General features: G+C 27.0%; 1 protein-coding gene across 2 annotated transcripts in view; it reads right to left on the reverse strand.

The window, feature by feature from the left end:
• The window catches only part of LOC129958157 (glutamate receptor ionotropic, kainate 2-like), a 273,917-nt gene that overhangs the window by 70,049 nt on the left and 189,646 nt on the right, over nt 1–14,222 (reverse strand). For both annotated transcript variants that reach the window (XM_056070403.1, XM_056070393.1), the window contains exons 3-4: nt 11,930–12,181; nt 3,125–3,312 (exon numbers count right to left, since the gene is read on the reverse strand). In XM_056070403.1, the coding sequence (XP_055926378.1) occupies nt 3,125–3,312; nt 11,930–12,181 (440 nt within the window). The remainder of the gene's footprint in view (nt 1–3,124; nt 3,313–11,929; nt 12,182–14,222) is intronic.

The following is a 14,222-nucleotide window of genomic DNA, read 5'->3' on the forward strand; positions in this document are numbered from 1 at the left end:
ATTAAAAGTAATTCCAATAATAACATTACGCTCAATTTTATTAAATTTGCTATATTTTCTAAAATGATTTTAGAATTAATTAAGATTTAATACGATTTATTAATTAAGAATGTAATTATGTGTTGCATGAAATATTTAAAGAGTATAATTTATTAAGATAGATAAAAATATCTTACTCGGCAAGCTCTTGCTATACTTACAAATTAGATGGAAATGTTATAATTTCGAAAATGTGAAATTATTGATAAGGTTTGAAATTACACAATTTTAGATAACAACAGAACTATTTCGAGACAAAAAACTATGTTTTTGAATCTACATTAGAAGAAATTGATGAATTTGAAAATCCCACTTTTCTCCGAAATTACGCACCACACTGATGAGAAGGCATTTGAGAAATGTCTCTAAAAACTAAATCGCTGAGCTTTCGTACAACTAGTTTCTGAATCTGGAACTATCTTATCGCGAATGATTACTTCAACACTATACCGCGTTGGACATTTTAATCTACAAATGCACAGTTTTTTAATCGCAAAATAATTACATATAATTCATTAAACCATCTGAAATGTGAAAATTACATTTTTCAAAGCAGTAACTTTTAGAAAATAAAAACAGCGAATTTATGAATCATATCTTCTACGATGGCTGTTACAATTTGCTTCGTGAAATATGCGTTTATATACAAGTGTGATTAATATGAATTATTAATAAATAATTTTTATTATTAGAGACTTTTATAAATCCCGCAGATATCTCAGTTTACCTTGTATTCTTCTGAAAAACATGCTTATCGAAATGATTTTCTAGAGGAATACATTTCAAAATTTTTTCAATAATCATAGATATAAAATATTCTTGCAAATTGCATTCTATTTTTTAATAAAGTTCAAAATTGTTAGAGAAGGGGAAATTAATTTCTGATAATGAATAAATTACATATATTTTGGCGGGAATATAATTTTATAAAATTTAACTTATCACTACTATTGATAGCTTATTCTGACAAAGCTTTGCTGAAAGTTTAAAGGCTGTTTGCTCGGAATTCGCTGGATGATGTATTTTCTTACTTTAATGAGCGAGCGTCCTCATTGATATTATTAATACGCCAAATCTCACATTAAGTAAAATTTTCCAACTCCCTCTGCAACATTCCAACTTTCATGCTCTCCTCTAATAATTAAGAATCAGACGAAATTGTGTAACAAAAACTGCACAAATATTTCCAAAAAATGAATAATTTCACATTATATTAGTTTATTTGTTTTGTTATTAAAAGTCGAATAGGCAATTTTAGATCAGTTATAACTTCCAAAAACTTTTCTACTATAAAATAATAATAGTTTAAATATAAATTATAGCTCCAGATTCTGTACTAACTTATTTTTAATAAATTTTAAATAATATATTTATTTATCATTCGTTCTTTTTAACATTATATGGAATAATGGTGTTACAGTTTCTTAAATATTTTTTTTCTTTTCTTCACGCTGCATGACTTGCATATAAATATATTTTTAAACCCATAATAATATGTCATATCTTTTTCAAAATTTCGGACTAAAATATGGCTATATATTTATACTTGAGATTAAGTACTATTACATTATAATATAAATTTATTCAGTAAGAGGATAAATCCTCTTATTCCATATTTATGATCACTTTATATAAGTTATAATGTTTCACTTTTCTAATTAAAAAATATCGTAACCTCTTAAAGAATAATTTGATTAAAATTTTATCCTGCATACTTTTGAATAGCGTATGAAATAATTTTCCTAATCCTGAGTATAATGGATTTTATTTTTTGCAATTTTAACAGTTCTTTTGTATTCCGTTCCATAGAAACAGCTTTAAAGATCAAAACAAAAAATAAAGGATTTTGAAATACCGTATAAAAGCGTAAATTTAAGCTTGTAATACATATAATGTGTAGTAGAGTATATATACTTAAAATATATTGAAATAATTTTGATATTGCTTATATCTCTCTATTTTACATTCAAAGAAAGAAACTTTATTGCAATTAACATCTAGAATATAATTACCATATGAAAAAAAAGGAAAATTATTTTATTCTTATATCTGTCAAAATATTATTACAAATGAAGCTACTGTAAAGTGAAAATAATTAATTAAAAATAATTATATATATATATATATATGAAAGCCCTTGAATTTCTAAGAATTCAAATGCAGTTAGAACCTGAAGAAAATATATCTCTGACAAACAATTCAAATTGAAGTATTTTCTTAATCGAAGTTGACTGTGCATAAGCGAATAACTGTAGTTTACTTTTAGTTAGCTAAACTTGACAAAACTTTTCAGTCGTCTGAAGACATTTTGTCGTTTAATGACCATGGATTAGTCAAGCTCGTTAACTTAATAATTTATTTCCCAACAGTCTGGAAAAAAAAAACTTTATTTTTAATTCGCCATCTGAAAGGGAGACTGAATAAAAGAGTGCATCAAATACTCACTGCAATAAATAATTCTCTCACACGATGTAATGTGTAGTAGAATATATATACTTAAAATATATTGAAATAATTTTGATATTGCTTATATCTCTCTATTTTACATTCAAAGAAATAAACTTTATTGCAATTAACATCTAGAATATAATTACCATATGAAAAAAAAGGAAAATTATTTTATTCTTATATCTGTCAAAATATTATTACAAATGAAGCTACTGTAAAGTGAAAATAATTAATTAAAAATGATTATATATATATATATATATATATATATATATATATATATATATATATATATATATATATATATATATATATATATATGGCAGGCCTTGCATTTCTAAGAATTCAAATGCAGTTAGAATCTGAAGAAAATATATCTCTGACAAACAATTCAAATTGAAGTATTTTCTTAATCGAAGTTGACTGTGCATAAGCGAATAACTGTAGTTTACTTTTAGTTAGCTAAACTTGACAAAACGTTTCAGTCGTCTGAAGACATTTTGTCGTTTAATGACCATGGATTAGTCAAGCTCGTTAACTTAATAATTTATTTCCCAACAGTCTGGAAAAAAAAAACTTTATTTTTAATTCACCATCTGAAAGGGAGACTGAATAAAAGAGTGCATCAAATACTCACTGCAATAAATAATTCTCTCACACGATGTAATGGCAAATCAACAACAAAGTTTGTTTCTCTAAGTTTTGATAAATCTTTCATGAATTTTGTGAAGTCTTGATCTGGTTTAACGTGGCGTAGAGTTATTTTCATCTGTGACTGCTTTGCTGATGTGGGAAGTTGTAAAATCTCTTGAAGACGAATTAAGGCTAAATTAATAAATAAATAGAATTTGATTAATTTACATACCATTCATAAATTTTTAGAAATTGAAAAATAAACATTTATAAATTTGTCACATTATATGTCATATATATATATATATATATATATATATATATATATATATATATATATATATATATATATATATATAACATTTATTGAAACGAAATAACCATTTATGGTTTTCAAAACCAGTGTATAAATGTCACATATGAAGAAAAGTTTTTAATTTTACAGTTGTGATTTTATATGCAACTCATTCGCTGAGAATTAGAATGGACAATATTTCATAAGCATGAAACATCAACTATTTCCTCAAATTTTATTATTTAACATTGAGGCGTTACACCACTAATTATATGCTCAAGTTTTGTTTTGTTTATTGAAACTTTTTGTTTATTTTTTTTTTTTTTCATTTTAGTTTGAAGCTCGATCAAAATATAATAAATTTTGTGTATGGGTAACTTTCAATACTTCAATTCATCTTTCAAAACAAAACATTTTTTTTTGTTCTCATGGAAAGTAAATAATTATTTGAAAATTTTTTGCCATTTTCATATAAGAATGTTTTCAAACATTGGTATAATTTATACATTAGGTCTATGGAGAGGAAATGAAAAAAATATATAGAGAGATTATTAACCAATTAAACTATTTATATCTTCTTAAATTTAATGGTGTTATCAGAATTTTATATTAATACTTATTTATCAACAAGAAAATCGGGAATGATTTTTTTATTTAAAAGTGCTATTTTTAAGGACGTTTTTCTTTTCATTTTATTTTTTTCCAAATGTTCAGGAAAATAATTCACTTTGTAATTCTGAACTTTTGTACATAAATCATTCAGCGAATTGAAGAGAGGCCTAAAATCTTTTTTGGAATGATGAAGAATATGGAATTTGAAATACAGAAAAATCATTTTTCAAATATATGTTTTATAAATTTAAATACATTCATAAACTAAATATTGTATAGTTATTTTTTTATATACGTATTTACTTCAAGCAGTAAACTTACTTTTCAATTATTATAATAATACTGATATTTAAGTTGTCATGTTTTTTAGAAATGCTTATTTCTAAATAGTGTTCTTTCGAAATAATATGTTATTTAGAAATATTTTTATTAAAGATATTGCGATTAATTATCAAACATTTGAATCAATTTATATTGCTTTCGAAAAAAGTTTATAATTGCAAGTCATTAAGTGATAATCAAAAACCAAAATTGTGTCTCATTTAAATAATGAATCTTTTCCTAATATTATTTATTTGACATTTCTGATTCTATTAGTTAAATACTTTATCTTTAAAAGAAAGTTTTCTTATCCATAAGCAGGCTAATAAAAGAAAATAAAGCGAATTGGTTTATTTTGTCATTATTTCTATATCAGACTGCAAAGGCTGACAGCATAAAAACAAAAATAATTTAATTAGAATGAACGAATCGAACATCCGCACTGAAATTGTGGTTTTGCTGAAAGCTTTAAATTACCCACACACACACAATGAACCACTAAATCGATTTATTATTACATTTTTTTTATTTTCCAATAAATCTGTTCGGGCAGATTTAATTATTAGTTTAAAACTATTAGTTTAAAGTGTTCCTCTTCTGATAAAGATCAAAATATTTTGTTTTAAAATAATTTCTGACGTTTACTGTACATTATCATGTTCACTCATTCAGTTTTATTGTACTCAAAATATTTTTCATTCTAGTTTTTATTATTTCTTTTTATGTTGTATGTATACGCATTTTGTCATTTATTTGTATTTTTCCTATTGATTATTGTATAATTTTTTTTAATATGCAATGGAATGGAAAATAATTTGGAATTATGGAAATCCACCTGCATGTATACAAAACCGGAAAGGGACAACATAAGCTCTAAAAACGGAAGTGTGGTGGGGTATTAAGTGTTAAGACGTTTTATTCCGATGAGGAATTTGTTATTTTTCTTAATTCCTAAAAAAAAAAAAAAAATTAAAAGAGCACAAAATTTTGTGTTTATGAAACAGTTTTCTCATATGTTGAGTTACGAAAAATTATGTAAACATTCAAATCAATAAAATGAAATTATTTTTTATTTGTAGATTTCATAACTCATAGCGATTGTTTTAAAAATATAAATTAACAGTTGAAGAAATAAATGGGCAAAAATAAGTTTAAAGTTTTTGCTGAAAAAAGGAAACACTAATAATCTATTTCATTTCAAACACTATGTGGTATTTTGAAAGTTTTCAACACGTTAAGGCAGCATTTAATGAAACAAAATATTAAATGATAGTTTTAAATTGAAATGGAAGGAGTCATTTCATTACAGAAGGTCAATAAATCATTTGTCAGAATTTATCATGCGAGTTTCTCTATTTTAGTTGAAAACTATTATTATTAACTAGACATACTTTGGTCAAGAATTGGTTTAAAATGATTGAGTTGGAATTTTAAATCGTTTCAGGAATATACAATGCAATCTTCGCAAATATGTATTGCTTTAATTATGTTCTGAATAACTAATGTTAACAGAAAGAGAAACACCCTGAATTCAAATGAAAATAAAACTGAAAAAAATAATGGTCTGAATCAATAATCGTATTCAAAAAATTGATCTCCGGGGATATAAATCAACTTCGTGGATAAATGATCACAATTTTTTTAAATGAAACACATTTTTTTTTATAAAAATCAAATATTTATCCTTACCATTCATAAATATAATTATTCTGACAAAAGTGATCCATAGGTGTCGTGAACTAATTTTTGAATTTTCAAAATCCTTGCTTATATTCTAAAATTTCGAATCAAATATCCGAAATTGTCATTATATATATTGCCATCATTAGAAATCTTCGGTCGGTGTGCAAACATTACCAATCATGATCCATTCCTAATATTTCGACTCATTTAAACTATATCTTGTTGCCATGATAATTTATTCCTCTGAGTATTCGTCTCATCTACACAATTCAGGAATAATGCAAGATTTCTAAATCCCATTGCTAACTCAATGGTCTGTTTCCTTAATTTCATGTAGTTTCGAGGAATTCATCAATTATTCATCGCTTGCATTCATTATTCATTTTTCCAGGATGTAAATAACTTAAGAACGATATATTTGACATTTATCTGCTAGATTTAAGAGAAATCGATGTCGATTATGGTTTCATAATATCGAAGCTAGATAAAGGATTGTCTTTAAATTTGAAAATTTTCTGAGAGAACAATAACGATTTCGGCTTTATGTTTACATAAATGGCCGATATCAACGATGAATAATTGCAAGATATGTCAGGGAAATTTTACAAGATGTGATCACCTTATGTATTAGTATAACAAATTGAATATTTTTCAGACTTTTATTGCAAATTAAGATTTTAATGTCACAATGAGCTGCGAAGATTTTGGTGATGCAATTAAAATTCAAAATTTTTAGACATAAATGTTATTTGTTATCAGACTTAGATAAGGCTTAGTATTGTATCCGAAACACGCAGCTGTTTTAGTATACTGAACTCATTTTATAATTCGACATTAGACACATTTGTTATTTGCTATTTGACATTCATAAGACTTAATATCTAGTAGCAATTTAAGATTTTAACCCCACAGTGAGCAAAAAAGACGCTAGTGATAAAATTAAAATTCAAAATCTAACAGGGTTAAATGTCATTTGTAATTAATATTGTATAAGGAATAGTATTGTTTCCGTAACAAGCAGCATATTGAACTCATGTTATGATTCGACATTAGACAATTTAACCTTCTTAAGACCTAATATTATTCCAAAATGCATAGTTAATATATATAGTGTAAACAAGAACTTCAGTTAATATATATAGTGTAAACAAGAATTTCAGTTAATATATATAGTGTAAACAAGAACTTCAGTTAATATATATAGCGAATAAGAACTTCACTGAATTTACCACAGGTATAAAAAGCAAGGTATAAAATATTTGAAGCATTATAAATAATAAAGAATTTGGATTCAGAGTAAAAATTACAAAATATATGTCTCTACTCCAAACCACATAATGTTCATGATTAGATCACCTAAAATTAAAGTTGCATAAAAATAAATTATTGTTCTCAAATTTATGAAAGTTTATGTACGATGTATTGCAGAGATAGCAAATTCTTTAAAGGTAACAAAAAATTAGGTCAAATTTCGCCTGAGGGCGTTATTTTAGTAAATTACAAATTTAGCATCCATTTAAGATAGTTTAAAAATTTATTAAATCATGTTTCATAGTAGGACCATCACTTTCAGCTATCATTTGTACTCCAAGGAAGCATATTCCACAGTTAACAGCAGTGTATTCTAGGACATGCTAGACATATCCCATGAAACATTACCTTTATTTAAATTCTTAGATTATCGCGACTTAACTAGACGTTTCAAATAATCCTAAAGCGAAAAGTAGCATGGATAGATATCTGCTACGGGGATACGCCCCACAAATTTTACCATTAACGTAACACAAATGTTACCATAAACTGATTACTTCGACCTGCCAGTAGGCACAAGGAGAAAACTGAATGGTTAGACCATTGTGACAGCAACAATGGTGGGTCATATGGTTGAGTCCTAAAGGCCTTCACCAGCCAAGACCAAAATTTCCCTGAATTTAGGAACCCTCCGTTCCCAAATTTAACAGCGTCAAATGAATATGTTCTTCGACATCATACAAGATATTCGAAAGCCATTCTGAATCAACTTCAAAGGAGTAAGAAAATGAAGCGAGAACATGTGTCGAAGCTTACTATCATGTGGAAGCAAATTTTGCACAAATTGCAGCTTATGCTAATAATACCAGAGGATACTTCACATGATGTTCTAGACGCATGAGAGGGGCGTATGCAATTATTTTGCCACATGACAGACATTGTTACTAACTTGTACGTTTGAAGTTTTATCTTCTTCCACTTGAAGAGTCAACTATTCTATTATTTCTGCAAAAAAATTGTTTTTCTTCTTCGTCCTGAACGAACATTCGATAAACCATTTCGTCATATTTGACTGCCATAAATCTAAATTTTTTACAGTCAATGGACCTATTTGTATCCGCTTCAAAGTGTAGAGCAACTACCTCAGAATAACTATTTCGGCAACTACAGTTTAGCTAATAAATCCCGATCTGGTAAACGTAACCATATTGTGATGATCAACAGTGAGCACAATGAAAATAAAATGCCTTTAAAAGTTTCTAGATTTCATTACAGCTGTTGCATGACATGGGTAAACATCTAGCTTTATATTTCTCATTCTTCGTTCGTTTAAATTTTTTATTGAGAAATTAATTATATAATAAGTTTTCAATCGAGTATAATTATCAAACAACATCTCGTTAAAAGACATTATACTTCTCATGTGTTTATGAATTCCAAGGAAAGTTTTATACAGGAACGCGAGTGCCTGCATCGAAAGACACTGTGCTTTGTTTTTAGCTGTCATTGTTAAATTGACTTTAGTTCTGAAAATTTCAGTCGAGAGTTGTCAGCTCGAGTGTGCTTCATGACATTTTCTGTCGAAGGAGAAACTAAAAGGAACTTTAAGTGTTTTAAAAAAAGCTTACAGTTCATTTTAGAGATGTGTTATTCAATGAATATGAGTTACCGCATTAGAGTGACATATGAATAGAAAAGTGATGAAATCTAAAAATAGATACAGACGTAAATGTATGTAATATTTTTATATACTGAAACAAATAAATTATACATCTCCTTATTATATCCTTAAAATTTCATTATTTTCTTAATAATAGTTTTGTCTTTCCTCTAAAGAATTTTAAATAACATCTTTTAATTATGGTCAACTTGTACTGTATGGGCACTTTGCAATGTTTACTTAAGCTCATATTACGAAAATTCTGCACCCCTATTTTAATTCTGCAATTAAATCTACCTTATTAATGCCCCATATTAAATTCTGTTCTAATTTTGGGATTTTTTAACTATTATATTTCATATTTTAATCGCATCTTGTAAAACGCGAACTCATAACCTGTTAAGGAACATGTTTCAGTCACTCAATAAATTATATTCAAATAATTCTTGAGGCAGAGTTTAAATTTTGCACATTTGATTGTTTTGAATTTTTAAATGAAACATCATCTTTTGAATTACAATTCATAATACTCAAAAATAATTTCGTGAAGTCTTTCATGCGGAAAAAAAATACCAAAGTTTTGGAACATATTTTTTTTATTGGCTCATCTTAGAATGAAATCATAATTTGAAGTCGATGTCTTCCTATTTATAGAAATTAATTTGTCACTATTCAGGATTTACAATTTTCTCTTACTAACTCTTCAGTCAGTAGGAGAAAGTTTCAAAAATATATAAATGTTCTTGTGAAAGAAAAAGACTTCTTATAATCCAATATTCTCTATAATCAAAATATTAAGTCAGAAATGTAAAGCATACTGCAGTAATGCATATGGTTATACAGCTTTTCAAAGTTAAAAACATAACTTCAAAGAATACTAATTCCCGTGAAATTAAAATGCTAGTTAAAATTCCATTGCGGGGAATTCAGTTGCGCATTTTTGCACATAATTACGATAAGATATTTATTAACTATCATAACTCAGGCTCAAAGTATCCTTCATTATTTTTAAGGATGCTCGACAATGCTCCTCTCCTACTTTAAAACACCTGCTACACTTCTGTTCTCTCAACTACAATAATGCATTTTAGCTTGATGACCCCGGCCAATCGATTCGTCAGTTTCGTTTATGGCATATCCATGAACAGTTTATGAGGATGGAGTTTAAAAGAGAATTTTCGCTATCTTTTCAATGATAGGAAGTGAAAGATTCATTTTTATCTTAGGAGAATATCTTGCAAAGGAAAATGAAATGATATCAATTTGAAATGCTATGAGTTGTACTTATTTTAGAATCCCCTAAAATATATTGTTGAAGGGCATCGTGCAAATATTTGTTTGTAGATTCTGAAAACTGAACTCAAAACTGAAACTTATTACTAAGTTTTAGAAATAAATAATTAATTTATAAATTTTATTTAATCATTATATACTGTAATTATGTTTTTAAATTATAAACGTTGCACATAAATTTGTGGAAGTTATTTTTCCAGGATATAGTAAAATGCAGGTAATTATTTGTTACCAGAAAATTATTATTAAATCATGTCTTAAAACAACAGGTATTAATTAAGAACAGTGGCAATTTTGGTGTTGGCTCAATTTATTTTGCTATCAACTATTCGAAATTACTTAGAAACAAGCTTTGTGATTAATTTTATGTGTTGTAATTCGTAACAAAGATAGCGAAATTATTTATCGTAGAAATTAAAATTTTAGATTTTCAGAAAAAAATTTAACGTAAAAATACAATTGCATTTAACGAGATTTTCATTCAACTATTGTTTCCTTTCTTAAACTGCGTTGTTGCTCTGCAGTGTTCTTGTTACATTTTATTTTTTTAAAGTTTACTATGTGTAAACTATGGTATAAATAATTGTATTCGATGTAAAATAGAATTCGATGTAAAATAGAAAAAAATACTTTATATATATATATATATATATATATATATATATATATATATATATATATATATATATATATATATATATATATATCTTTTCAATGATAGGAAGTGAAAGATTATATATATATATATATATATATATGTAGGTGTATATGTATACATGTATACATAAACATGTATATTTATAATTTCATTATAAATATACATGTTTATCTATGAATTATTAATTGTTAAATGGTGGAATATTCTTACACATTTACAAAGCAAACAATTGTATATTGTATGCACGGTCATAAAATATAATCAATTCTTGTTAAAATTCATTCACTCATGAAATTTAACATGAATATTTATAATTTATAATAACTTATGTTTGCTTTCAGGTTATTTTATTTTTACTATACAAATCTATAAAATGTAACACATTGAATCAGATAAAGTACTTTGTTTTTTTACTTGCATAATATAGATAGTTGTCATTATATGAATTATTGCAATTGAATAACTACAATAAAAATCTATCAAATTAATTGGCTCTTGGCTCTTCAATTTTTTTTCCTGCATTTCTAATAATCTCTTTATTTTTATTAAATTTCTCAGGCTTAATTTGCATCTGAAAATGTAATCTTCAAAACAAGTTCTTAAAATAAGAATAATGTTTCATTTGATTGAAAAAATCCCTTTCTATTTTCAATTCGATGATAAACCTTTCTTCCAATGAAATAAAATTAATATTTCAAAGTAACAGGAAATTGAATCATAAAATATTTTTATGACATTCCTTTATAAACAATATTAGTATGGTCAATAAATTTTCAAAAATGTTTAACTTAACAACTTTTTGATTCTAAAATCATCCTCACTTTGTAATGTTGTAGCTGAATGTCGCAATTTAACGTAAGATGAAATCAAATTAAAAGTTCCATGACCTACTCGATGACCTTCATTATCAAACATAATAATGTTATCATAATGTGCTCTTAATACTAATTATTTAATGTGACGTATTTATATTAATCACATTGTTTGATTATGACAACGCTTAATGCTCAAGACTCATTGACATCTACCTCCTTACCTTCATTGTCCTCGAAAATGAGAGTGAATGATTTCCAGGAGTCCTGTTTAATGAATTCTGTGAATGCGGTTGCTAAGACTCGACTGTCTGGAAAAAGATTAATGACTTGATTGCGAGGCGTACTTCTGGGTGCCCAATGAGTCAGAAACAAAGGGATTTGGAAAGTGTCGCAGATGGAGTGTAGCACGCCAATGTTGGACGGAGATTTTGGACCGATTATGGCAGCCATTCCTTCTTCCAAAAAGTCGCATGCTGAAAAGGGAAAATAAAGACTAATAAGCTTCAATTCATTCTTACTCTATGAAAGAGTTATTCCGTGGAACTTTTATGAGAAATTATGGACAAATTTTTCTATGATGGAAACGTATCAAATAAACTTCTAAAATTATCTATAAAAAGCATAAAGCAATAATAGACAAACAAATATTTAAATAAGGCATAAACTCGTCTTTTTTTTAAAACCTTTTCGATTAGAAAAGAAACCAACTTAAGTGAGTTTCTAAGGTTGAAATTTGGTTCAACCAAAAGAAAATGCTACTACAGCATAATAAAACCAGTCCTTTTACTTTCTCATGTACTAAGTATGTAAAAATAACTTTTTTTAAAATCGTAAAAAAATTCAAGACATTCTCAAGTCTTGTCATTTTGAATCTCCTTGAGTCCAAGAAATATATTCTTGGAAATATGCCTATATATGCATGTCGTTCTATCTTTCTGTCTATGAACACGATAATTCAAAAACACGTCGAGCTACATATGCAGCTTTTATATTAAATTCTTCAAATTCTATTAAATTTTGTATGAAATACATCTACAGGAAGATTTGTATGCCTGAGTACATATACACATATAAATACAAAACCCCTATAAATACAAAATGTAAATATCTTCATAAATAAAACTTAGTACACAAATTTGGTATTTAAAACGTTCATATGTAAGATAGTTTGGACTTAATCCATTAAATGATTTACCGCCTATCAGTTTGCATACTGTTCATTTCACTATCTTAAGACGACTCTTTTCGATGATTATAAGGGGTAAGACGCAGAATGTACATTTCCGCAATTTACTTTATTTCTAAATGTAAACATCTGTTACTTTCATCTTTCCTTTCACCCCTATTTTGTCGAATTAAACTCATCTTAAAGCATGCACAAAAGCGTGAGGGGTTTCAGAATCTGTAAGTGAACAATTCGAGTAAAAGTTATATTTCATGAATGTAAACAAGCGATAATCAGATATTAAACGGCATTTAGAAAAATGGGATTTAATATCTGATCCCCCTCCTAAAACTGTAATTGTGTGTTAACTTTTGGTTGGCTTAACATTTTGGAAAAGGCACCCATAATCGATTATACATACCTCGTATGATACTGCATTTTGTGGCTAAATATCTGTACATTCGTAGCATTCTCAACTTTGCCCAAGGTCGAAAATGTTATGATTATGCTTTTATTAAGGAGTATGAGGGAAAATTTTGGAGAGATCACTCGAGCTGGTTTTCAATCCATTTTGTTAATTTATCAGGCGGCAGTTGTCCAACTGTTAAGCAACTACAGTTTAAAAATGAATCAAGTGCATAAACACAATGTCTGACGAAGTTCATCTTTATAGATTTTCTTACTCTGCCCTTTAAACTTGGTCATCAACTTTAATTTCAGTTCGAGATCAATACGGGATTTATAGACTTCTATCATAACTGTTGAGGGACAACAACTTCTGCCAACTGTCGTTCATGATCGCCAAAAGTAAGGGCTGAATCTTTTCTTTGTTGATTAAAAAATGCAACTGTCAAAATTTTTAACTGAACATCAAAAGGAAATTTGCATGGTTTGATAAAATAGAGGTAAAAATATAGTAGATTCTGTAGGAAAATTTATGACAATGCATACTTTTTTATTGTTTCCATTGTTGATGAACCTAAAGAAGTATAAAGAAAAAATACCACCATTTTTCTAAATGTTTTATTAAATTTTTCAAAAAAGCTTGCAGATGATAAAAAAACAGTTTAAAAAAAATAATAGCTATTTTGGAATATATTTTATTGCATTCTTCAAATTCTTTTCAAGAATGCTGATGCATTATAAATTTATGAACGAATGAGGCAATTTTTAAAACGCCCGTTAGTCATTAATTTCTGTAATAAGAAGGTGAAAGAGCAAAAGAAATTGAAGTGATTGATGATAACACGAAATTTCAGCTGAATTACACTTTGAAGTCATTTAACATAAGAAATTTATAATAATTTGCTCAATCATATTTCTCAGTTAAGAGTTTGAGTCCAATTCTA

Source organism: Argiope bruennichi, chromosome 2, assembly GCF_947563725.1.
Source record: "Argiope bruennichi chromosome 2, qqArgBrue1.1, whole genome shotgun sequence".
NCBI lineage: Eukaryota > Metazoa > Arthropoda > Arachnida > Araneae > Araneidae > Argiope > Argiope bruennichi.